The sequence below is a fragment of the Myiozetetes cayanensis genome, unplaced genomic scaffold (assembly GCF_022539395.1).
Source record: "Myiozetetes cayanensis isolate MyiCay16 unplaced genomic scaffold, myiCay2020 scf10, whole genome shotgun sequence".
NCBI lineage: Eukaryota > Metazoa > Chordata > Aves > Passeriformes > Tyrannidae > Myiozetetes > Myiozetetes cayanensis.
This window is the reverse complement of record NW_026086605.1, coordinates 7,422,974-7,447,862: the sequence shown is the minus strand read 5'-3', so window position 1 is coordinate 7,447,862 and position 24,889 is coordinate 7,422,974. Positions and strand designations below refer to the sequence as shown.

General features: G+C 36.5%; 1 protein-coding gene across 4 annotated transcripts in view; it reads left to right on the top strand.

Moving 5' to 3' along the window:
- ATRNL1 (attractin like 1) overlaps positions 1–24,889 on the top strand; it is a 462,818-nt gene that overhangs the window by 335,106 nt on the left and 102,823 nt on the right. For 2 of the 4 annotated variants that reach the window (XM_050337064.1, XM_050337084.1), the window contains exon 27: positions 6,720–6,827. The exons of the other annotated variants lie outside the window; for them this stretch is intronic. In XM_050337064.1, the coding sequence (XP_050193021.1) occupies positions 6,720–6,827 (108 nt within the window). The remainder of the gene's footprint in view (positions 1–6,719; positions 6,828–24,889) is intronic. 4 annotated transcript variants of the gene reach the window in all.

Genomic DNA, 24,889 nt, shown 5'->3' with positions numbered 1-24,889 from the left:
ACATTTTGAAAGCATTATTTATGTGGCACCACTGTAAATGACTGAGTTCCAAGGAGTAGTTTGTATAATATGATATTTGAATCACTCTTTCATATTCTAAAATAATTAATTTTTAAGACATATTTTTTATAGTCACTTATAAATAACTGTCCTTGGGCAAATATGATAGAATGTCTTGAGTGGAAACATTTCATCATCTGTAATCAGTGGACCTGGCTCCCTTTTTCTCTGTACACAGAATGACTTTGCAGAACAAGCATTTTTAGAAATTTTCTATCAACTGAAAATGTGTCTGCCAGACAACAGCAAAATATTCAACAGTTGGCTGAAAGGATAACGCACTTGGTTAGGGATAAGAGTACAATTCTGGGGTTAGCAAGGCCTGCAGAGAGACTTAAGTACCTCTTTACAGAACTGTGTAGATGTGCAACGTGGATTCACAGTGATCTAAGTGAAAGAGGTAATAGGATTTGGTCTTGTACAGCGCTTCTTAAATTTTAAAGCAGTGAATTGACTTTTGAGCTTATTATTGATTCTTAGCACCTAAAAAATCTTCCTGTGCTAAATTAATCTTTAGGGAAAAAATATGAAAGGTCAATCACAACTTTATTGTAGCATAATCCCCCCGTAAATTACTGGTAATTTTTTTTGGTAATTTACACCCAGGGTGCCTTTTCCATTGTAATAGTAGCAGCTTGTAATAAGCAGCTTTTCATACTCGGAGTATTAGAGATGGGAATTCTACCCCAGGATCAAAAAGTTCCAAAACCTGAAGTCACCACAGATTCATATTTTGTTCTTTTCTTGCTAATGTGCAATACATTAAATATCTGTTCCGTGGATCTAGCAACAAAATGACCTTTTCAGGGCTCACCTTTTTTTCTCATTTTTGATTTGTTCAAGGGAAATTGCAGACGACTGGTATTTGGTTTCCAAAAGGGATACATAAAAACTTGACCTTTTGGAACTGTTATTTTTTGGGGGATGTGTACACTATATTTTAAGTATGTCTTAGCTGTTGTTTGCTGGACTATGTCTAGTTTAAATAACCCTTCATTTTATTCAGTATAAAGCTAGGACAAGAAGTATAACTCCTCTCATTTTTTTCCCATGACAGACCTTTGCACATGCCTGAGAGCACTTTTTCTTCAGGCAATTTTCAAAGAAAGTGACATGGAAGAGGCCCTGATATCTTAGGAAGTTTCCACAGACTGTTTTGGAGTGCAAATAGCATGTTATACTGTGTCCATCATTGTAATACCTCACTGCCTACCTGAATGCACTTTTGTGTCAGGGCACTTTCCACTTAGAAGAGTGGGAAATGAAGCAGAGGGAAATGATTATTTAGGAAGTTCATGACGGAGAGGATGAATGAATCCAGATTGTCAGACTACTGTCATAACTATGGCTATTCCTGCTGCTTGGTTTCCTATGCCAACTTTTATTCATCTCTTAAAATCACTGTATCTCCTGCAATCATGGAATGGTGAGCTAATTTCACCTAAAACCCAACAAAATAGTTTAATGGCTATGATATGCCTTTCCAGTGAAAGCAGCTGATTTTGGAATTAACCGAGTCAAATAGGTTATTCAACATGTAAAGGAGAAATTGCTCTCCTTTCCAGGTATGTAAATAGCCAAATTAATCTGAAGATATTTGTAACACCAAGAGTTACAAGAAGAAAAGTTACAGAGAAGGGAAGCTGTGTCTTCTGCAAATTGAAATGAATAATCAGAGCTTCATTGAAATATCACTATGTATAATTTGGTTTGAAAATGAGAACTTAAGATTTTTGGAGGGAATTAAATTGTGTTTCTAACTAAAATGCCTGTGATCCACTCAGATCTGTGTAGTCATGTAAGCCCATATAAGTTACTTATGTTAATTTGGTATGGCAGTAAGAACCCTCAAGAATATGTGATGAGTGGCTGAATTGCTTTTCCTATGGAGGTTCTGGTTTTGCAAGGCTGTCCACTTACATACATTTTTTTTATTTTTTTTAAGTTTTGGAGCTTGTCAAATGCAGTGTGATCAGAAATTAGTCAATGCCGTGAGGTTTTGGTATTTTTTCTCATTGCAATACTTTTCCTATAAAACTCAGATTTAATGCATGGTTTTGTTAATGCCTCTGTTGTAGCCTTTTGATGTTACTCACATCAGCAGTTTGACAGCAGAGAAACAGGAAAGGAGGAGACCAACTTGAAGCTGCAGTGAAGTCAGAGCTCAGGGATGATTAAGCAGAATAGGAATTTCAAATGAGACATTTGGAAAATCTCTGTCACAAGGAGGGTCGTGCAGCACTGGACTAGACAGCTGTTTCCAGAGAGATGCAGAATTGCCATCCTTCTTGGTTTTGAATACTCACCTTGACAAAGGCATGGATGTCCTGGTACATTATTCATAGTGATCTGATCTAGGAAAAAAACCAAACACATCTAAGATGCGAAGGAAGAAAAGCTATAATACCTAGGCAGTTGTTGCTGTTATTAAAATAACAGGCACCTCTCAACTGCCATATCATGTCTTATTTCTGCAATAATGTATTGAGACTGCCTGGCTCTGAAAAGCCAAAAGGAAAACTCTTTTTTTTTTTTGGCAGTCAGAAGTCTCCTGAAGATTTTTACTGGTGTTTGCCACTTCTTATCCCCACCCCAGCTGTCAAGCTCCCTGTGAACTTGGGCATACACTCCTGTCTGTGCATCCTTCATGGCACACTCCAGCATGTACCTTGCTTGCCAGTGGGCTAAAGTAGCCCATTAGAGGTGCCAAACAGCAACAGAAAGAGCTTTGAAAGGATTTTTCTGTTCATCCTATTATGGCACTAAAATGGCCTCATCCTTTTCAGCTGTCCCAATCTATCAGTCTCTCAAGAATGTCTGTTACTGTATAACAAAGAGAAAGTGTACCTGTCCTAGTTCTTAATGGCTCATGCACTTTATTAGGTTTTTCCAATTAGGGCTTTTCCAGGGCAGTTCCACTGGAAGGTGAAGAGAGTAGCATAGAGAAAGCAGTGCTAGTCAGAAGAACAGTATTGAATTCCATTTGAGAGACCAAGTCGTGAAAGAAAAGAAAAGGGAAGAAAAGAAAAAGAAAAGGAAAGAAAAGGGAAGGGGAAAGGGAAGGGAAGGAAAATTCCTAAAATACAAAATATTTGAAACACATCTGCCCAAGATTGCTGGAATATTGCATTGTGTTAATGTTAAATCACTGTAATATATATTTTACATTGAGTGTTTTATTGTACATGATTACAGTGTGGGCATTAAAATATTTTGAAAGCAAGTCTGAATGTTATCAAACCAAAAGAGAAAAGAATCAAAAACATTTCTACTTAGGTAAGAACATTTCCTTATAGAAGCTTATACAAAATAGTATGGAACATTTTCATTTATTCCAAACTGTATTGAGGAGTAGTATCCCCCCTGAGAATTTTTTTGATCAATAGTAAAATTGAATTGCATACCTAGGCAAATACTTTCTTGTGATCTACTTCTGGATGGGAAAGCAGGTTCTATTTCAAAGGTACTTTTTTGACTAGCTCACCAAAACTCAAAATTACCAAAATCTAAGATGTCTACATGTGCATGGAGAGTCAGATGAAATATATATATTTCCATGATAGGGAACTAGTTATGCCAAAATTGTTGGTTTTATAAGAAATGTTTTCAAATTATATGGGTGTTGAGTGAGAAATTGATCTGATTTATAGTATCCTAACATCTTACTCTTCTTCACTGATGACAGCTATAATTCTACACTTTAAAAGAAAAACTCTTTAATAGGATATAAATTAATACCTTGAAATTGCTGCAAAATAATAGAGATGCTTAAAAAAATTAATCTTGTCAATAATCTTCTACTTAATGAGATTTAAAATTACGGTAGAACTTGAAATCAGTTGTCTGCTCAGTCAAATAAATGTTATTTAATTTCTCAGTCCTGATGCAGAGAAACTCCCTACACTGAGGAAATAATGTTTATAATTTTCCATACTTTAAAGTGAATATTGAGACATGTCTGCATTCTGAATGTTACAAATTAAAGTTGGGAAAAAATGTATTAAATATTACATAACAATAATAATATCTATCTATACTATGTCTCCAAGTAAATATCCCTAATTCCGGAAAAAGTATGTGTTTATTTTTTGTTTGTATGATTTTTAAATGCAGTAATTTTTTTGGACATGAGTATGTAGGTAACAGCATCCTAGTTCCACTTTCCACTATCTCATGTTTATTCTGCCTCAGTTGCGTGTGGGGTTTTGTGTGGGTTTTTTTTTATTCTCTTTGACTGCTGAGAAGGCAGGGAAGAGCTTTTCCACTCTTCTCACAGTACCCATGTTCAGAGAGTTTTCAGGTTTCTTGGCCTATGGGTGAATTACAGGAATTCCCCATAACCATATGGGCTATGTGAAAACAGCACATAAGTGGAGCACGTGGTGTCACACCTGAATGATACCCACCATGCAATAATCTGTCTCACAAGATGTTCTGTAACTGAAACTTTGTCTTTTCCCAGTCTTGATATACGGACATTTGCAGATGGTGGGAGGTAGTGACCTTTTCCAACAACAAAATTGATTTTAAGCATCATAATATCTTCCTGTATTTCTCTTCATTGCATCTCATTTTCTCCTGTTCTGCACCTTAAAGGGAGTTTTAAAATGCTGAACAGAAAGCAGCTCTATTTTGAACAGAGCACTTATCTTTGATGTGAAAGTGCTCAGCTGCCAAACTCAGCAGCACTTTATGGGCAGCCGAACATTTTAAAGTTTTCATTCTTGTTTACTGAGCTAATTAAGAATCTTCATGGTACTCTTCTCAAATGACAGAGCATCAAAATTACAGTGACTGTGTTGTGAATGAAAAGTTTTTACTGGATGCCTGACCAGGAGCAGAGCTGAAGAAACCCACTAGCCTTAAAAAACAGCAAACATATCAAATATACATATCTTTATGATTCACATTAATCTTTTAAATAATGGTTTGCATCTTTGGGTCGTAGGTTATTCTGTTCGTTTAAGTACTTTCCTCAAGCAATTCTATTTGTTTAAAGCAGTGTTTGGTTTCCCATTAAAGAGTAAGCACTTGCCAATAGCTCTGCAGACTTACAACACTCTAATGAGTTCCATGTGGCATGACTGCTCTAACAACACAGTTTTCTTTAATTTTTGTTATTTTAGGAAGAAAAGGAGCTAGATATAGTAATTTTAGCATGTAGTGACTCAGTATTTTGGAGGCTGTAAAATCTGTTAGTACATTGTATTGATGAAAATCAGTGCTGATGTAAATCCTAGACAAGAGACCACCGTTTTCATTTTAAAGTGAAGGGTTAAAAACATAATTCTTAACCATCTAGATACTCATACTGGGCTTTTATTTATTCTCAATATAAAACATGCAGTTTCACCCACAGACATATTGATTATCCTCTTGGTATGATATACTGGGGGCCCATTTGTGCAGGTGCTTGCTGACAAACACACTGCATGCTTATAAAAGCCAGGCCTTAGGAATGCACTGGGTATGCACTGAAAGACCATTGTATTGCTTCGATTTTAATGTTATGAGTGTGTCTTTAGATTACTGGAGACAATCTTAAAAAGCAAGTCAGGGCAAAATGCATGGGAAGTATTACAAAACCAGTTTGTTGCTTTGTAACAGATCTTAAATCAAGAGTGTTTATTAGTAAGCTGCCAGCAAATATTTGCCTGCATACCTGTTGTTCTTTCAAAGGCTTTTATGAACAGTATGTCACAGGAATAGTGTCATTTATATTCAAATACCACTTTCTAATGTTTTAAGCTTCCCAGACATATAATAGGGAGAAAACACTAAGAAAATGAAATTTAGATCTTTTCTAATAAAACATTTTTGCAGTCATTTTGTCTTCTTAAGATGCTGTGACATCCTATTCAGCTGAAGGAATACATGACTTGAATTGCACGACTCATTCACCTTAAATATTTAATAATGCTTTTATTAGTTGCACTGAACCAGTGAAGTAAGATCTGTAATATCTAGTGCTGGTCATCATTTTTATACATCATGCTTTAATAAGCATTATAATTACAGACTGAGGAAGAAATATGAGTTAACCTTGTGGCTTTGCTTGGGAATTCTGTGCACATTAGGATGGCTGGAAGGGATTATACAAACCCTCTGAGCGTAGCTCAGTTTATTCTTAATACACTGATGCAGCCTTCCCAATCCTGACACATTCTTCATGAAAAAGTAGCTGCAGAAAAGATACTGTGTAAAATTGAGTCCTGACACTATTAACTCCATCTGGCTTGGTTGTGAAATATGAAAATTTGAAGGCCAAGTGGACTTGTTCTTGGCAGGTGTTCTAATGCTTGCATTATCAGTGGAATTAGATTTCAACTATTTTTACCAACCATTTCCCATATTTGCTTGCCACTTGCACAAATAGCAAAGTTGCTTAGAGAGAACAGTCAGTTAGGGAAGCTTTCATTTGGAGATTTTGTCAGAGTTCAAGCTGAAAGACCATTTGTAGGCATCATAGCCTTCTGTGCTCAGTCCTCGAGTAAATATAGATGATGATGATTTAGTATAACTTTCTCACTTTGATGTTACAAATATGACTATTTGCATGCTATTTGCATTCTTGTGTTTTAATGGGAGGTATAGTAGGGCAGACTAATATCTGGTGCATTTTTTAATGTTTTGTTAAAACATCATTTTTTCCTCATCAGCAACTTATGCGGGAGCGACAGCAGATGGCCAGCCGCCCCTTTGCTTCTGTCGATGTAGCACTGGAAGTAGGAGCTGAGCAAACAGACTTTCTACGAGGGCCATTAGAGGTAGGAACAGTGGTGCTGATAAGGGACCATTGTGATTTGCATATTTATATTGCCAGTCTCATCTGCATCTGCTTCTGAAACCAAGCAGCATCCGATTACCTGGAGCTGACAAGTCTCAGCTACGTATGTTATGTCATTTTCAAGGCACGGAGTTTTTTTAATAGCATGACATGAGCTGTAACAAAAGCCACTGGAGAATCTATTAGCCTGGTCTGGAGTGACAGTCAGCTCACCTGGCAGTCCTTTCCTGATGGATGCGAGCTGAAGGAATGCAAGATGCAGGCGTTAAGGAGGGGAAAAGTGTCATGCTCAGTCCTTCAAGCACACAGTGCCACCTAGTTAACATCTATCTTAATTAACAGGCATTACAGCAAACAAACAAATAAATAAATAAGGCAGCTGTGAGTTGAATTTCAGTGTTGTGTTTTCTATGCACAGGTTTAAAGCATACAATATATACTGCATAGTTTTGTTTGTAGGTAATGGCTACATTACTGCAATCTTCTACTGCAATTGCAGTACTTTGGAAAAGAAATAATAATATGCAAAGCAATATGATATTGGAATGGTGTAATAATGCATGAAATGGATTCTGGAAGTTTACCTGAAAGTAGAGTGAAAATTACAATTTGTGGATAATAATGACTATCTAATCTAGGCTGGGCTTTTGGTAGATCAGAATCCTCTATTCCTTTACTTTTATTTACCATATTGTGTTTACAGTTATTACTTTACCCCATTTATGGTTCAGACCTGGAAATGAGGTGTGATAGCTCTGAAATCTTTCAAGATTGTACTCTTCATTGCTGCCAATTCTTCTTAAATTCAAAGCTCCTCTTGCTTTTCTCTATAGTGTACCTCAATGGAAGATTAAATACAATCTATCAAATCTCTAAGGTTCATGGAGAAGTAAGCAATGTAAAAAACAGATTCATACCAGAAAAAAGAATCAGATCTTGACTACTTGTCAAACTGAGATGCTCTGTCCTGCTACTGTACAGGAAACAATCACAGTTGTTCTTGCTGTCATAATTTAAATACTTGGAATAGCTAGTGAATAAAAATGACATATCTCTTTGAAGAAGGTTTGTTATTTTCTGACCCAATACGAGAACCCTCACATTCTTCACCAATATCACCATACTTCTGTCTCCTCTTATCTTGAAAGAGAAGACCTCTCCAGCTCTAGAGGCTGAGGACACATTACACAGCAGTTAAAAGTTAACTTTATTGAAATGTGATTTCATTGTTTCTACAAACTGGTATCTGGGAATATTTTCTCTGTTGTCTTCTCAAAGGGAGGCAGTGAGTGGAAGCTGAGGCATCCAAACTCTAATTCTGTACATACTGATTATTTAATTAAACTTTAGAAGTAAACATCACAAGTTAATTGCCACATTTTGTTTCTCATGTCTTTTACTTAGCACTAAAAGAGTTAGATGCTAAAATATTTTAATTATATTTTACAGTTTTTATTAGCTTTTTCTTCCTAGCCTAGCATTTTCTAGTAATTGTTTAGAACTCAGCATCCATAGTGATCTTTTCCTAATTAATATGTAGTTATACAGAGAATGAAGTCCATTCATAGTTTCCTCAGAATTACAATATAATGATCTATATCCAAACAAAGCATTGTGCTGAGGATTCAGAGTACTGATTGTCCTTTAGTATATATTCTGTAAAAAAAAGGAGCTATGTTAAGCTTCTAGTCCCAGTCTATTTTCAATTTGTGAAAGGACACTAAAAGTTGTAGTTGCTGTTCTGTTCTTCATATTCAGCTCTTTTGGGCTGAGAGGAATTCAGGTCACACATGCATTTCCAGGATGCAGTGCTTAAGCAACAGAATAGTATGAAATAGAAGCAAACTTCATTTTGTTGTATTAAGTTAAAATCATTATAATTCTATCCTATCTGATACCCTTTGGGAGGTTTAAAGTTAGAGATATTTTGGAAAAAATGAGAGTAGATCTTGCACTGATATACCAGGGGTTCCAGTTTTAACGATGGTGCATTGCATTCCCTCACCTCACACTTTTATCGACGTCGTGTGTTACTCACTGATACTTTGGACATTGTTGTTATACTTTTATTGACGTTGTAATAACTCCGACACTTCCAGGGACATTGTATTGATCCCTGGGTCCTTTGGGCACACTGTAATGTCACTGAACTCTTCCAGACACGACTGCAAGTCTCCCATTCAGCTGCACAATAAGGCTGCTGTTCATGAATGTCACCTAACTTACGTGGTGGTGGTTTTGTACAGCTGGTGTTCCACATTAACACTGATGATCTGGTACGTGGCAGTATTCCTGTGACTGTCTACATGGTAACTGCAGTATGCTGTTTGGTTAACTTTTATTTTATATTTTGTGTTTATTTGTAAATACTCATCGCAGCTGTTTCACTGTAGAGGTTTAGTTTGCAGTTATAAGACACTTTTTACCTGGTGTTCAGAAAGCATAAAAAACCCCCCACGAGTATGAATACTGCACATAGAATGATTGCCTAATTTAGATACTTACAATACAACTGATAATATTTGGGTCTATTTCCAGGTAGCAGCCATTTGCAGCTGATTAAAATAAAATCCCAAAAATGCTACAGAAGATAATTGAATTTTGGATTCTCTATCAGCCAGTCTATCTTTCTTAATGTTTTGCCAACAAAATGACAGTATCTTGATATTATCCCCTTTAAAAAAACTTTAAGCAGCATAATATTGCTCCTGTTTTCTGCTGTCTGAGTGGAGTTTTAGGCATTCTCAATAGACTTTGTTCTTACCTATTTAAACAATATTATTCATCAGTCTTTACCTCCTCAGGCCATCTTTCTGACATTAGCAACTCTCATCTCGTCATCCATTCTGTCATGCTGTCTTTACAACAAGCTATTAAATGTCTTATTGTCAGTTTAAACTTAACACAGAAGAAATCAAACGTAGTTTTTCCTTTGCCCACCCTCTCTCCTGGTATCACATCAACCATTACCTTGCAAATGATATTGACAGCCTGCTGGTATCTTAATTCTAAATCTACCAAGCAATACCCACTCCTGCTGTGTCACGATATTCATGGTGTTAATCTTGTGCAAATCAGCATATTTAACCCATGCTAGCCCTGATTTGCATCTTCATCTGCTTCCAATATGATTGCCATTTCCCTAGTTAGAAGTGATGAAATCTGTCTGAGCTTTTACAACAGAAGGTGAGGCCGAAGTCAGGTCACCCCTCACTCTTCCTCCATCCTCTTGGCAAGAATAAGAGCAGTCTAAAGATCCTCTGGTGGAGGAGGGTAAAGGAATTCTGGAAGGCAGTGACCCTCTAGGTCCCAAGATGGGGAACAGTCAAGCACAGCTATAGTGAAGTGGCCGTATCCCAGGGGAATATAAGAGAAATAATTCCCAAGGTTCCCTTGTTAGCAGTGGCACAGAGCAATGACTGTCAAGGGCAGAGCAAGAAAACAGCAGAAACACCCTGTCCAGAGAGTCTGAGAATATTTGCTGTTTTGTAATACCACCATAATTTTTTTCAGTACCAGAATCATAAAAAAATATAAGTAGCACCATAGATCAATAGAGACTCGTTGCTGAGCTTCTTGACCCTCAGTGCCCTCAGTGTTAAAATGTTTTTTGTTCCTTTCATTTCTTTTTTCCAGACATCTAAGCCATTTCCAGACCTGGTTGCTTTTTACTTTTTGGCATATACCAAAAGCTAAATCATTTAGGTTATCTTCATATTTTAAGCCTCCTTTAGGCAAAATCTTTTTCTCCTCAAAATGTAAATCACTTTTGAAGAGTTCCTGCTACTGTGCTGCTGACAGTCATTCTAGTTAATCTGTGTGTTACATGAGAAGTAATACAAATGTTCTCTGTGTCCTCTTTGCCTACTTTTCAGTATTTTTCTGTTCATTCAGAAAAAAACATGGGCTTTTTTTTTTCTTTTTTTAAAAAGGGACAGATTATTTCTTTAGGCCTGTAAGATAAGGTAGGCACTGCTGTAAACTCCACTGGATGTCATTCTGAGTCTCTGGACAGCAGCATCTCCTGTTCTACATCTCTTGAGTGAAGGCAGATGTGTCATTGTTTGCATAAGAACCAATAACCAAATGCAGATTTACTCTTATGATGATCATTCATTTGATATCTTTACAGTTTTACTTGGATGTCTTTTTTTTTTTTTTTTTTACAAACCAATGTTCTTTCATAATTAGTTCTGCAGAAGAGCACACGTAAATCTTGCAATAATTTTCCCATCAAGTTACTGCATTTCCACTAGAATTGTTACAGTGTTTAGACTTGTCTCTACTTCTGACAAGGTAAGATGATGTCAAGAATTTTGAATTTCAAAAAGCTCTAGGTTTGTTTCTCTAGCAAGTAGTATTCTCTAGTAAGTAATATTTATGATACATTAAATAAGTTTTGAATTTCAGGCACTTTTGATAAGTATGAAGCAAAGATCAGCCATTATTTTTCACTTATTTGAGTAAAAGAATTGGAAGGTGTGCATTGACACCAGCAGGTACCATTATACAAAGAATGGCTGTTGGAAATCAGAATGAATTACCAAAACACATTAAGATCCTGTACTAAGAAGTTTGTGGAGTTTAAGTAATTGAAGTATATATAAATAAGCTATGTTGCTGGCTTCTTCTGCCAATAAAAAGACTTTTTAGCTTGGTTCACAAATAAAACCAGTTAAGGTGGGTTTATTTTCTTGAATAATTCGAATAAATCAAAGTGAATAATTTTTGAAAATGCAACCTAAGCATACTTCATTATTTTGTGCAAAAAGAAACTAGTTATATATTTCATCAGGATTGCACCTGCCTTATATTGATGACATAATGTCTCATGTCAAGGAATAGACTCTTTCCAGCTCTTTGGTACAGGTCATCAGATTGCCCCATGATATTCTCAGTTCCTAATTTTAGTCTCAGTATCAGAGAGCTTCTCTCCCCTTGTAAGAAAGTAATAATTCATTTAAAATAATGATGAAATTGTCCCTAGAAGTGGTCAGCTTGTTTCCAGTGACCATAAAGGCAATCTGTATTTAGCAATAGGAACAATCAAAGACCATTATACTTGCATGTCTTGCTTACTTCAGAGTCATGCTGTAGCCTTGAGCTATGTGCTGCAGCTCAAGGAGGACCAGAGGAGAGAGAATCTAGATGAGAACAATGTGAGCAATCAGAGACTTAGAAAATAGAGCTACAATGAAAAGTCGAGCAAATTGGAGGAGACAATTGAAAGGAGTCAAAATAATAACTCCCAAATATGCAAAAGGTTAGTAGCAATCAGGAGGGCAACGATCTCCTTGGCGTGCACTGCAGGCACCAAAGGTGTAATGGACTTAAATTGTAGTAGGGAAGGTTTAGGAAGGTATCAGGGAAAGCTTCTCATGCTAAAGCTGAATCACTGAAAGCAGCTGCCTGGGGAGGTGATGGAATTTCTTTTATTGGAAGCTTTTTAGAACAGGATGGACAAACATTTCTCAGGTACCATGTAGCATAGCTGCATTAGCTACCTCCTTTCAGCTCTGTCTTTATTACTATTCTGATTGCTGCCTAGTTCTTCCTTCTTCATACTCTCTGAAAACGTTCCATTTCTCTTGTTTGAACACTTTAATTACCTCCATTGCAGTGTTAGTTTTCTGTTACTGAATATTTATGACCCTTCTTTTCACTTTTGCTGTTATATTCATTGACTTATGTCCTCAGTTTTCTTGCAAGATCAGAAACTGTTAAGTCATTTCTGACCCCAGTCTCTCTCTGACTGTAGGCCTGCCAAACATGATCTCCATCCATTCTGGAATAGCTTCAATATTCTTCTTGAAGTCTGTATTAATGATGTAATTATTTTTTGTCTTAACCAGTGCATTACCATTTTTATAGCTTTTCAAAATCCATGCATCCTAGACTACTAGATCTCAGAAAATTGTAGTTAGAGGATACACCTGACACTGAGGACAAGAATCTATATTGGATCACATTTTCTTCTTTTCTGTATTACTCAAAGATCGTGTTAAATTTGCTGTCCACTGCCTCAAGAACTCCATTATCTTGTGCTTCACTTCGACCTTGATGGCTCACTGCCTTCTCTGCCCACTCCTTCAGTCCTGTTCGGCTGGAAAACTTTCTCCTAAACTATTCGGTCTCCGTATTTTAAATTCTACTTTTAAATATTCTCTGCAATTGATTGATTCACCTTGGGTATTCTTTTGTGGTACTATGTGCAAGGGATGTTATATCATATGCAGAACTCACCTTTGGTGGTTCTTCCACTAGAGAAAAGCAATTTACCCAAAGCAGCATTGTTTGGTTTGTGTTACCTCCTTCCCTATATGAACTGTTTTTCCCAAAATAAGAACTTTAGATTTCACACTATTTCATTCCTTATTCAGTGGTTATGTACAACAGTGCAGCTCTGCCCAGTTACGCATCTTTACACTTGCATGAGGTTTTTGTTGCTTCTCTTCAAATTTATGTCTAGCAATGTGTGAATGTTCTGAGCCTGTGATTCAGAACAAATTCAGAAAAACCCAGAACAAATAACCTAGCAGGTCATCCATACGGGTCACAGCTATGATTTTTTGTATGTTTTATATACTAACTCAATGTAAAGTATATAGATGTTCAATTCCTTGCACAGAATCACATTAACAGTACTTTAAGATTGCTAAGTAATATTTTTCTTCTCTGGCATATGGGTAATCTAAAAATAGTCTGAGAAATGTTGCCTGGAATAAGCCACATGTTTTTTTCATATAGACCATTTTTGTGTGTGTGTTATTGCTAAAATAGACACTAACACCTTAAAACCTGTTGATGTTTACCATGAGTCTTTAACTTAACAAAAGTTTTTTAAAATTCTAGACCAGTTCTGGAGTGTATCCAGTTTCTAAATTTGCAGGGAAAATATTTTCAATTCCTGTATTCTCTTGTTTGCTTGTTTATTTCTATTGAGTCAATCTATCCTCATGGGCAAACAGACATTGTAAGAGTACCTTAAATATGATGTATAGGATATTTGTCTAGATGGAGTTTGATGTCCTAATATTTCATCCTAACAAGAGAGTAAAGCCTTTGCTTCTTAGATTATGAGCTGTAGGACCTGTATATTCACAATTAATTTGGAAAACATGATCTTGTTCAGGTTTTTTGATAAAATGGATCTTTCCACTTCACAAAACTTATTTGACACGTGTATTGCGTAATCAGATGACTACAGAAATTGTTTGTGTTGAATAAAATTGCCAAGAAATTTCATGCTCAATTGGAACAATTAGTAGGAATTTTTGCTTGCCAGCTAAGTGTAGGTGTTTCAGTCATATTGGCATGCTGTGAATAGAAGTATTAAATTGTTGTATTATGCAGAATTGCAAATTCAAAGTATCAAAATAATTACTCTGATTGTTTTCAAGCAGAAGTGTTTATATATGTCTGTTATAAATAATGACACTGTACCTTTAATAAATTCAGTTTTTAAAAATATTCTTTCATAAAGCAGACAGGTACAAAATTCAGTGAACACAAAGCAAAATATATGTGTGTATATATATATATGTATGTACCTCTTGGATTGTCTTTGAACAAGGCTTGCTCATGGGAATTTTGCCTTTGGATAGCAAATCCATGACAAGGAGATCTTTCCAGAATTATTTAAGCTGAACATAACAAAGCATGGAAACAATTGTACTATCAGTATAACTAAAAAGCACACAGATGGAATTTTTATTTTGTTTGATTGACTGGACCTTTCTGTTAACCTGATTTGTACATGCCATTCTCCAACAGGCTGCTCTTTATAGTTACATATAATTCCTTAGCATTTTTCTTGGGTTTAGATCAGAAGGTTTTTCTCACCTTTAAAGTAGAACATTTCTCTCTTTAAAAGGAAAGAAGTAGATACAGAAAGTACAGTCTTTCATCAGCTATTTCCCATGTTTCCAGGCGGAACTGGGTATTGTAGAGTGCTGTTTGATATTTAGCAACTTGTAGTCCTTAGCCTTGCTTCAGAGACTTTACATTCACGCTGCTTTTCTAGCACTGTAGTCAAGATCTACCTGCTAACAATACACATTGAAACTGCAGCAGAGAGAAGTGCACTGCCTTTGCTTTTCTTCACAAAGCTTGACAATCTACATGCACTGTTAGGTAACCATATAGGTTATACCAATTTCCACTGAGGTTTTATCATCCTATGGCATCTATCAAATTGAATTTGTGTCTGAAGTGAATACGAATTCATTGTGTAGAAGGCAATACCCCTGCCCGGGACAGCAGATGCCTAAACCTTCACCTAAACTTTGGACAGCCATCCAATTTCCTTGCTTTCCAAGGCTATTCAACCGAGCAGGCACTTTCCTACTTGATCAACAGACTAAGCTTTCAGTGTTGTTAGCTAACCTTTGCCTAAGTCCACAGAAAAGACTGAAATATGATCTCTGGTCAGGACTACAGCTAAACTGATTCTGAAGATGGGAACCTTTTGCACAGCAATATAGTGAGAACAGCATTTGTCCATGAGATAGGAAAGTACTGAGCCTGAGGGGTACTACACCAACATAGCCCCAGGCATTCTGTGGGAGCACACTCTTATTTTTACACCTACAAGGATTAATCAGATGGTGAAAGCAGAAGAGATTACAGGGAGTCTGACTGCCTGGATGACCTGGCCAGTCCTCTGGAAGGGGGCAGATGTGAAATATTTCCTGTGGGCAGGATCCAGAGCTGCAGAGTATTCTCTTTCCATCTCAGTGTCCAACTTTGGTACTGCCTGCTGTCCATTAGACATCATGAGTCTTGAATTTCTGTTTGTGTGGTGGTTCAATGTCAAGAAGAAGGGCAGAGCTTGTTCCTGTTTAGGTAGACCATGAGCCCCCACTGTTCTGCTCTCTCTTACTATGGGCAAACCATGTCCCCATGGTTCTTATAAGCTCCTCTTAAAGATCTCTCGAGAGCCTTCACTTCTCTGGCTGAACAACCACAACTCTCTCAGCCTTTCCTCACAGGAGGGGTGGGCCATCTCTCTGATAATTTCTGTGGCCCTTCAAAGGTCCCACTCTAATAGGTTCACGTACTTCCCGTGCTAAGGAAGAGGGGAAGTCCTATTTCTCCCCCTGCACATTGTGAAAGGCAGTTTGCAGATTTACACTGATTGTTCAGGAAGGTGTGGAAGTACTTGCAGGCAGACTAGATCACTTCTTTGGTGTGAGTAACCCAAATTTTAAAAGACACTAGGAGGAGACTGGTGATATAAGTTATAGGGCCTGGATTCCATTCACTGGCTTAAGCAAAGCAGAGGTAGAAACAATGTATAAGGTGTTATTTTCAGTAATTATCTCAAGAATTTTCATAACAGAAAATAGCAAAATATTAGAATTTGAAAAGTGAGTAGGCTCAATCAGGAGTTTAGGCACAACGGTATGGTTCTGTAATGGTCCTGGAAGGAACCTTCTCCTTGTACAATTTCTTTTGGAAATCAAAAGATTATGAATGGCATACTGCAGTAAACTAGACACTGAAGTAAAGTATAAGTTAAAAAGCCAGTTAGACTGCAGTGAAATTGAAAAGATCAGTAGGTTTGTATCAGGGCTATCTCCTTTAAAAATTGGGTAGTATTTGTGATATGTGATCTCTTCCAGCTATAAATGTAGTGTACTTTACAAATCTATTAGAGCTTCCTATAACAAAGACTGTAAAACATTATTGTTCATTAGTGTGAAGCAGTAAAGTTTTTAACAGATGCATAAGAAATAAAACTTTCCTTTTTTCATCTTTGGTATATATATTATTGGAATTTTATTGAAAGTAGAGTTTTGCCTTTCCAAGTGCTATTCTTTGCACTATATCCTTGGCACGATGACCTTTTTCTTATCTTTATTATCCAGCTTTCAGTAAGAAACTGGGAAGTTTATAGAGACACTTGCTGTCAGCTTCTTGTCTCAACTGTTTAGGCCTTTAAAAAGATGTATAAAAAAGACAGAGTTAATAAATAAAATTATTCTTTTCTACAAACCTCTTAATGGTTATTAAAGGAAAAGTCACTGGGCTGTTAGAAAAGTAGTCAAGCAATCTATTTTATATTGAGAAAGTTTTCAACTTGTAGGAGTCAGAAGGAATCAAATACCCTTCTGAACACATTTAAATATCATTTTATGAGCAGAAAAGAGCATTATGCAATGACTCACAAACATAATTTATGTTTTGCGAGACCAAAAACACAAGTGTAGGACACTCTTTAAGATCAGTACTAAATATACCAAGAGTCACTGACATGACTTTGGCAGAGAGATCCAGTGAGATCATTTCCCTCTGGGCATATGGACACACATAAAGTGTGTCTTTTTTTTTCTGTTTATTTTTCATGGAAAAAAATTATATTAAAAAAGAGAAAATATTACCATTTTGTTATAAATAAAGTCAGACAAACACAAAAAGTAATCTCCAAAACTTACTGTCATGTACTTCTGCTACCTTCAGGGATCAATCATAAATGTTATTTGAATTACATTCTCCCATCACTCACTTGTTGAACACAAGAATGGTAGAGTTTCACCAGGTCCAAATGCAGCACAACATATATCTGCCAGTGTACCATTAAATTGAGAGCAATAAAATAGTATACTTACTCTGATGGATTTGCTGAGGAATAGTGGATTTGCGTGTATGGTTAATTGCAGAGTAATTGCAGAAATATATTTTTTTAAAATGAGAAAATATTTTAGTTTTCACATTTCCCAGTATAATTAAGTGATAGAAGTACTACAATCTGAATGTTAAATTTTCTTTTTCTCCAGAATAGTTACACCCTTTGTTTCTATTCTCTTAGGACACTTTATTGGACAAATAAATGTAACAGCTCAAGGTGAAAAGGAAGTAAGAAAAGAACTGGAAGGGGTACTGAAACAGTACAGGGCCCTGAAGGAAAGCTATAAGTAGTGTGAGGCAATACATGAAGATGCTTTGATGCTTTGTAAGCAACAAATATCTATACATAAAAATGCACAAAATATACAACCATGAAATGACACAGGACTGCTTGTGAGTAACATGTTGATAAAATTTGCATGCAACCCAAACCATATTTTCTGAAGCCTTGATATAGTGCTAAAATGTGCAGATACACTTCATGTAGCCATTAATATTCACAACTGGAAATGGCATAAAACCAGTGCATTGAGTGTGTGATGTCACGCTTCGGGGGTTTTTGATATGTACATTTATGTACATTTATGAGAGAGGGCAAAGTCAGAGAAACTTACCTAGGATTTGGGGCAAAGGAGAGGGAAGTTTGTGAAAGTATGTAGACCAGGCAATATTTCAGTAACATAAGTGACCTAATCCAAAGGGCCTCACATCTCTTGTAATACTTGGAATTGGTTTTGTTCTGAAAAGTTCCATTGTGCAAGATGAGAGAAAAAAAACAAAACAAAACAAAAAACCCAGGTTTGATTACAGAGTTTAGGCAGTGTTTTAGATGTGCCATCTCAGCCATTGAGTATCTTGCTGATAAGGTCGGAAACCCTGAATTTATATTCTGTAGAAAGCCAGCGCAGGAAGCAAAGGGTAGAGCCAATGTTTTTACAGCAATTGCTGTAATAGCCTTTGCTGCTGAGGTCTACTGTGTTACTCTATTTCAGATACTTTTTCAAAAGGGCTTAAAATGTCCAAGTGTATCATAAAACTGAAGTCACCCTAAGAGGTGAAAATAGTGCAATGAACTCATTATCTTCCAGAATGTGGGGCAGCAATTTTAAATCAACTGGGAAAAGCAGAAAGCATTATTCAGAAATGCTGCTTAATGAGAGCTGGGACTGAATGAGAAAGTCAAAAGCTTTTCTGTACAAGAGGTTATAATTGATCATTGCTTGTTACATCTTCTGTGTAATTATAGGGTCTTCCCTATGCTTTCCCCTCCTCACTTGTCTTGTCCATTTTTAACTAGCCAGCTTTTCTCTTGTATGCAGATCTTCTCCAAACACTGTTCTGTTCTAACATTATGATCACTAAGGTTGTTACATGGTGAGCACTTCTGACAGACAAATGGACCACTTTGTTAGCTGAGTATTTACAGAACCAGGGGTCTCATCTTCTCATCAGCTGTTTTAGAGTCTTTACATTAATAGGACCAAGAAACTGATCCTTGTTTGGAGAGTTCATGTTAAGCTGAAATTCAATATTTTCACTTACGGAATTTGAATTAGGCAGTAAATCTAATCTTTAGAAAATAGCATTCATCATGCACAATGGAGTCATAGATAATTTAGGTTGGAAGGAAGCTCCTGTAGTCATACATCAGTCAAAGAGACTGGGAATGAGCCAAATCCCAGAGCAAAGTCAAGCCACCTTTGGTGAGATTTTTTAGGACCCTATTTGATGGTGTTTTGAATATTATTAAGGAAGACAATTCTACAAACTCACTGTCTCTGTTCAAATGTTTGACTTCTGTCACTGTGAAAAGCCTTTTCCTAATATCTGATCAGGATTTCCCTTCTTGTAGCTTCTTTCTACTGCCCATTGTCCTTTCCTTGCGAGAAAAGGATGGCATTATCAGTCAGGAATAAGATCCCAACTTAGGCTTCTCCTTTTAAGACTGAACAAATCTTGTGCTGCCAGACTTTTCTCCTAATGTCCAGGCTCCCTCTAACTTGCTGTTTTGTTTGCAAAGATACAATGGAAGTCTTCTTTGAGAGTCTTGCTGAAGTCAAGGTTAACACTACTGTCTTTCACTGAGCCTATCATGCCATTACCAAAATTAACTTTCATAGAGCCATGATGACTATTCCAAATCAAATTCTTGTCCTTCGCCTGCTCGGACAGGGCTTTTAGGGGAATTCCTTCCTAGTCTTCCTGGAGATGGTGGGAAGCAGCTGAGGTTGAGCAGTCTGAATTTTCCCAGATCTTCCTTCTTGTCCTTCTTAAAGATATGTGTAACCTTTGCCTTTATATAGAGATCAGGAATATCAGCTGATCACCACAACAAGTCAGAGATGGTAGCATTTTCTCAGTGAAATCAGTCAGCTTCCAGTGTCCCATCCGGTCCTGTGGAGTTCTCTACATCCAATTTGCTAAAGTGGTTCCCCAACTCATTATCTCTCTACTGCAGGTACTGTATGTTCTCTCTACTGACTCAACCAGATGTAAAACATTAGCAAAACCCAAAATCTACATTTCTCAGGATTTCGGGGTTTTTTTGTATGTGTAGAAAAAACTTGGATGTAAAGTTCTTGCGTCAAATAGAAAAGCCTTGATGTTAATGTAATCAAAGAACTGCTGTAAAGGCACTTTCTTCAGTAGCATCATTTAAGAGTGGTTAGTGTTTTTCTGCTGATATTTCTTGGTAAGACGTATTTCCTGAGCTTTTCTTCTTATACCACCCCCTAAATTCCTTTCTTTTTTTCCTGGCCTTATGCTTTAGTAGTTGCAATGTGTACCTGTGTACACTATGCCCAGTGTTTTTTAAAGAATGTCTTTAAATTTTGACAGTGCATGTGCTGTTACAAAACACCGTTATGAGTTTGTGGCTCCTGCATGGTGAGATGAGTTTGGGGTGGGTTTTTGATGTTTTTTGGTTTAGAGGCTTTGTGATAAACTAGACATATTTCAGAAGGTACCAGCCCAAAAAAGATTACTGAAGATCCCACTCACAGGCCCTTACCTATCCTCAACTGTGGCCAATTATAGAGCTGTAAAAGCTTAGAGCCCCATAAACATCATATTTGCAGGCTCTCCTGAGAAAGGCTGTCCAGTTTTGCTGATAAATGCTCCAGGAAGAACTTTGTGTGAACAGCAGTAGTTTATCATGGAAAGCATCCTGGAAATGGGGTGAGCTGTGGGAAGAAAAGTTTCTTTTCTTTCTAATGCAGGATACCTTGTCTGAAGTTCAATTTAAAGTTAAGGGGAACTATATTAAAGCTGCTTTCTATACTCTGCAAATGGTAATGCTATTTTAAAGAAGAAACAAAAGAGAAAGTAGATTTCAAGTGCCTATTACTAAGAGTAAATGAGAAAGATTTACATATATATATATATATATATATCTATCTACGTCTGATTTTGTTTGCTTGATTTTTCTTTTTTCTTTTTTTTTTCCACTGGTAACATGTCAATCATAGTTTTCTTATTTGTGTTTGCCAGCTGCACTGTAAGAGACCCCATTGTTAAAAATCATCTCTTTTTAGGGTATGCTACTATCTATTTGCTGATGCCTCTCTGGAATAGGCTGAACATTCCTCCTAATTTTAATGAAGTTTAACTTATACAGGTGGTACCTCCTTTTTGGAATAGGTGCATTCATCTGACTAATTGAAGAGTCTCAGCCCCACCACAAAGGCATCATCTTCTTTCCTTGATTTATTGACACATTTCAGTCCTTAGGAATCTAGACTGTATATTTTAAGTCAACAGGTGTGTTAACAAATATAATTGATAAATACAAACACCTGAATAACATGAACTGTATCTTAGTAATGGCTCTGGTTACCAACCAGACATGATGGAATTGTGTACTCTTAGGTATTGTGAAGTCATCCAAAATACCTTTCTCCTAAGCATGTCAGATCACTAAACCATATGAACAAAAGAGTCAGTGTGTTAAAAATAAGCTCAAATTGCTTTCAGAAGAGAGGTGGTTACAGAGCCTGAGCCCTTGTTTAGTAGGATCCTTCAAATCTGTCTAACTACCATCTCCTGTTTTTCAACTCTTTCAACAGATAAGCCGTGTTTAGTGACAATATTTGCTATATGTTAACCTGTTGCTGTAGAAAATGGAATGCATGTGCTAATCTTTCAAACATATTCTCATGAAGTCCTGTCCTTTGGAAAATAGTCCATCTTTCTTAAAAGAAAGTAGGCAGCTGCAGTTATGGATATGCATTAAATTCAGAAGGAACAATTTTATAGTCTGTTGCACTGTGATAGAATTTACAAACAGAACTACTTGTGTGATTATTGTATCTCTGTCTCGGGAACAAATTCTTGAGTATGTAATATAAAACAGCTTTTGAAATGGAGAAGTGGTTATTTTGGAAAGTGAATCTACAGAGTTGTATATAAATACTTAAAGCAAAAGTAATTAGTTATTTAAGCTACAAATTGAGAAACTGTACTTTGTCTATGACCTGATGGTAGTAATGCAAGCACTGATGTACTTCTATAGATATTTTAATCTACAATGAATGTGCAATGAATTTATTAAGTTTTAGTATTGGTACCCTTTTCCTCAGTTGGAAATGTCAGTTAAGACAGCGTATTAATAATTATGAGGTACATAGTGAATCTTCTAAAATTTGCATTCAGAAATTCACTGTCACTAATTTAAAGCAATCATAAGCAACTTGAAGTCAATGTGACACGAGAAATGATACTCAAATGTCTCATCTTTAACAAATGACAGTAATTAGCCATATTTCAAGCAAAAGATAATATATCACAGATAAGGAAGTTCATATTTCATAAAGTGCCCATTACCAGAGAAGTAGGGCCAAATGAACTCTTATGTTACACTCCTATGTAAGTTCTTCTGTCACAGAATATAGTATTAAAATGATGCTTCTAAAGTAAGTTGTAAGATGGAGGAAACTTTTGAAAACTGATTGCTTTAGTGAACAGACAGCAGCAGTATTTATAAGGACCAATGGAATACTCATGGAATTAAAGAAAGCCTGTGCATCCTTCTTCACTCGTCCTCCCCGTTGCTAATAAGGGAATGGCAGTTTGGTTCACCTCTGGTTGTTTTCTCAGTGATTCAAACAGTACCAGCTTTGTCTTTTTGAAAGGGCTACAAATGAAACCATTGTTCTCAAGCATCTAAAAATTCTTTGCTGCTTATAAAGCCTTGTATGTGTCACTGACCTTATGATATGGGGGCCTTGGAAATGATCTATGAAATGGGAATGAGGCTGCCCACAATGAGTGGAGATCCAGATCTTTCCCTTTCAAAGTTATAGTGGTCTGAGATTCATTATCAAATAACTGATTAATACCAGAAGGTAAATCATCTCAGTCTCTAAAACCAGTGGATATGTGGAGTATCTTGTAAAAAAAATTGATTCAATTTATTTACCCACTATAAATAAAAGGGTGGAGAGTTGTAATTAAAAGCTGTGATCTGCAACAAGTGTGATCACAAAAATATATGTAAAACAGGTGAGTGAGAAGGGTGATGCCTTTTGGAGGGGGGTGGGTTGTAGGAAGGCTGTGGAGGAGCTATTGTTAGAGCCTTGGGAACCTACACACAGGTGAGGTACCATGTGCATGCAATCCACTGCTACAAAGGGCCATCAACTTGAAATAGGTGGACACAAACCAGTTTATGCTGTTTCGTGGAGGAGTGAGGTATCCTCTCTGATGTTAAAAGACACAGCGTAAGCTTATTACAGGAAAACCACAGTGCAATCCTGTTTGATTTCTCGTGTGAAAAGGTAACTCTCAGTTTATGCTTTTGTGTTCAACTTCTAGGAACTCTAGATTAAAAAGCAGAATTAGTGCACACCAGGTTATGTTCAATAGCATCTTAGTGAAAACAGTCAGCCGTGCCTATGATTTTTGAATGTGACTCTTTAACAATTGTTTTCCAGGCATCTCACACTTGAATAGAGTAAAGGGAGAACAATATCAATACTTCTAGCATTCTGAAATCTCTTAAAATTCGTAAGACTTTCTAACTAACTCTGAGGACAAAAGCCAAGTAATTTCTTTTTTCCTTTTCAGTAAACTATTTTTCAATCTGTTTGTGTAAAGATGATCTGTATAGTCCTTTCTAGAATTAAAGGTTTTGTATAAAAATGAATGCATGAAATTTAGTGCTTTCCTCATAAAGGACAATACTGTTTAAACAGACATTGTATTTGAGAAGATGTAACTTTTCTTCAGCAGTACTTGCAGTGGAGTCATAGGTATTTCTACATGTGATGGATTCAGATTAAGAGTAGTGATTTCAAAGGAATAAAAGGTATTCTTTGTAGTGGAACAAAAATTCCTGTTGTATGAACATGACCTGAAGCCTCCCATTGCTGTGTTTGCACGTTCAGAGAAAATTAACACTTTTATATTTCATGTTTTGTTCCTTATAATGTGAAACTGAGTTACTACTGTACTAATGATGTGGCTCCAAAGGTTTTGAAATGCTAGCAACCATCCAGATTATTTTAAGTGTCTCAATTAACAAAGTGAATTTATTCCAGTATTATCTAAGAGTAATTTTCATAAGTTGAGTTAGTGTTTGGGGTACAGAGTCAGGCTTCCTGAAATGTGAATGTCCTTTGGCTGATTTATAGTTTTGCATCATTTAAGTAGCAAAATCTGAGCAATGCAGACGAGAACCCTTGAAGGAAAGCAAATATTATAGTATTTCAATAACCTTGTAGCTGTTTGAAGCAGTCTGTTAGTAAATGATGCTTATTTTCATGTTTAGATTTAGAAATGCTTCTTACATATTAGTAGATATTCATACCACTCTACACACAGAAAAACTGACAGAGAAAAATTGGAAGCAAGCCCAGGTTTTTCTGTTCCCTATCTAGTGGCCTACTCATGAATGTATTTATATTGGTCCTTTCCATCTTCAGTCTAGATATGGCTTTCAGCATAACAGAGGTCATAAAATATAACCCAGTAATTACTACAGCTTTTCCTAAAAATACAAGGCTTAACTAGAACTCATTCAGAAATATGTTGTCAATTTGAAAACACAGAATGAAGTGTTGGGATAAATTTGTCCCAGAAGATTCTGCTATTGTAATGCCTATTGCTGTAGTAATCCATTTTTAGATGCCTGGCTCAGAACTGAATGCAGAGCCATGTGTGGAGCAGAGCCAACAGGGAATACTGAAAAGGGATGCCTTTTCAAAAGTACCTAAAACAGGCTGCAGAAATCTGCTTCTGTCAAGTCAGGATTTGCGTCTAAAAATGATCTCCTGCAGTTAGGTGCTGGTGCTTCTGCTCTCAAAGAACCCATAGAGGGTTGCTGTGTTTGTAGAGTAGTTCATTGCCTCAAACAGTCATTGAAAATAGAGGAGGTGGGTGTTCCAGGCCATCACCAGCCAGCAGTCAGAGAATCAT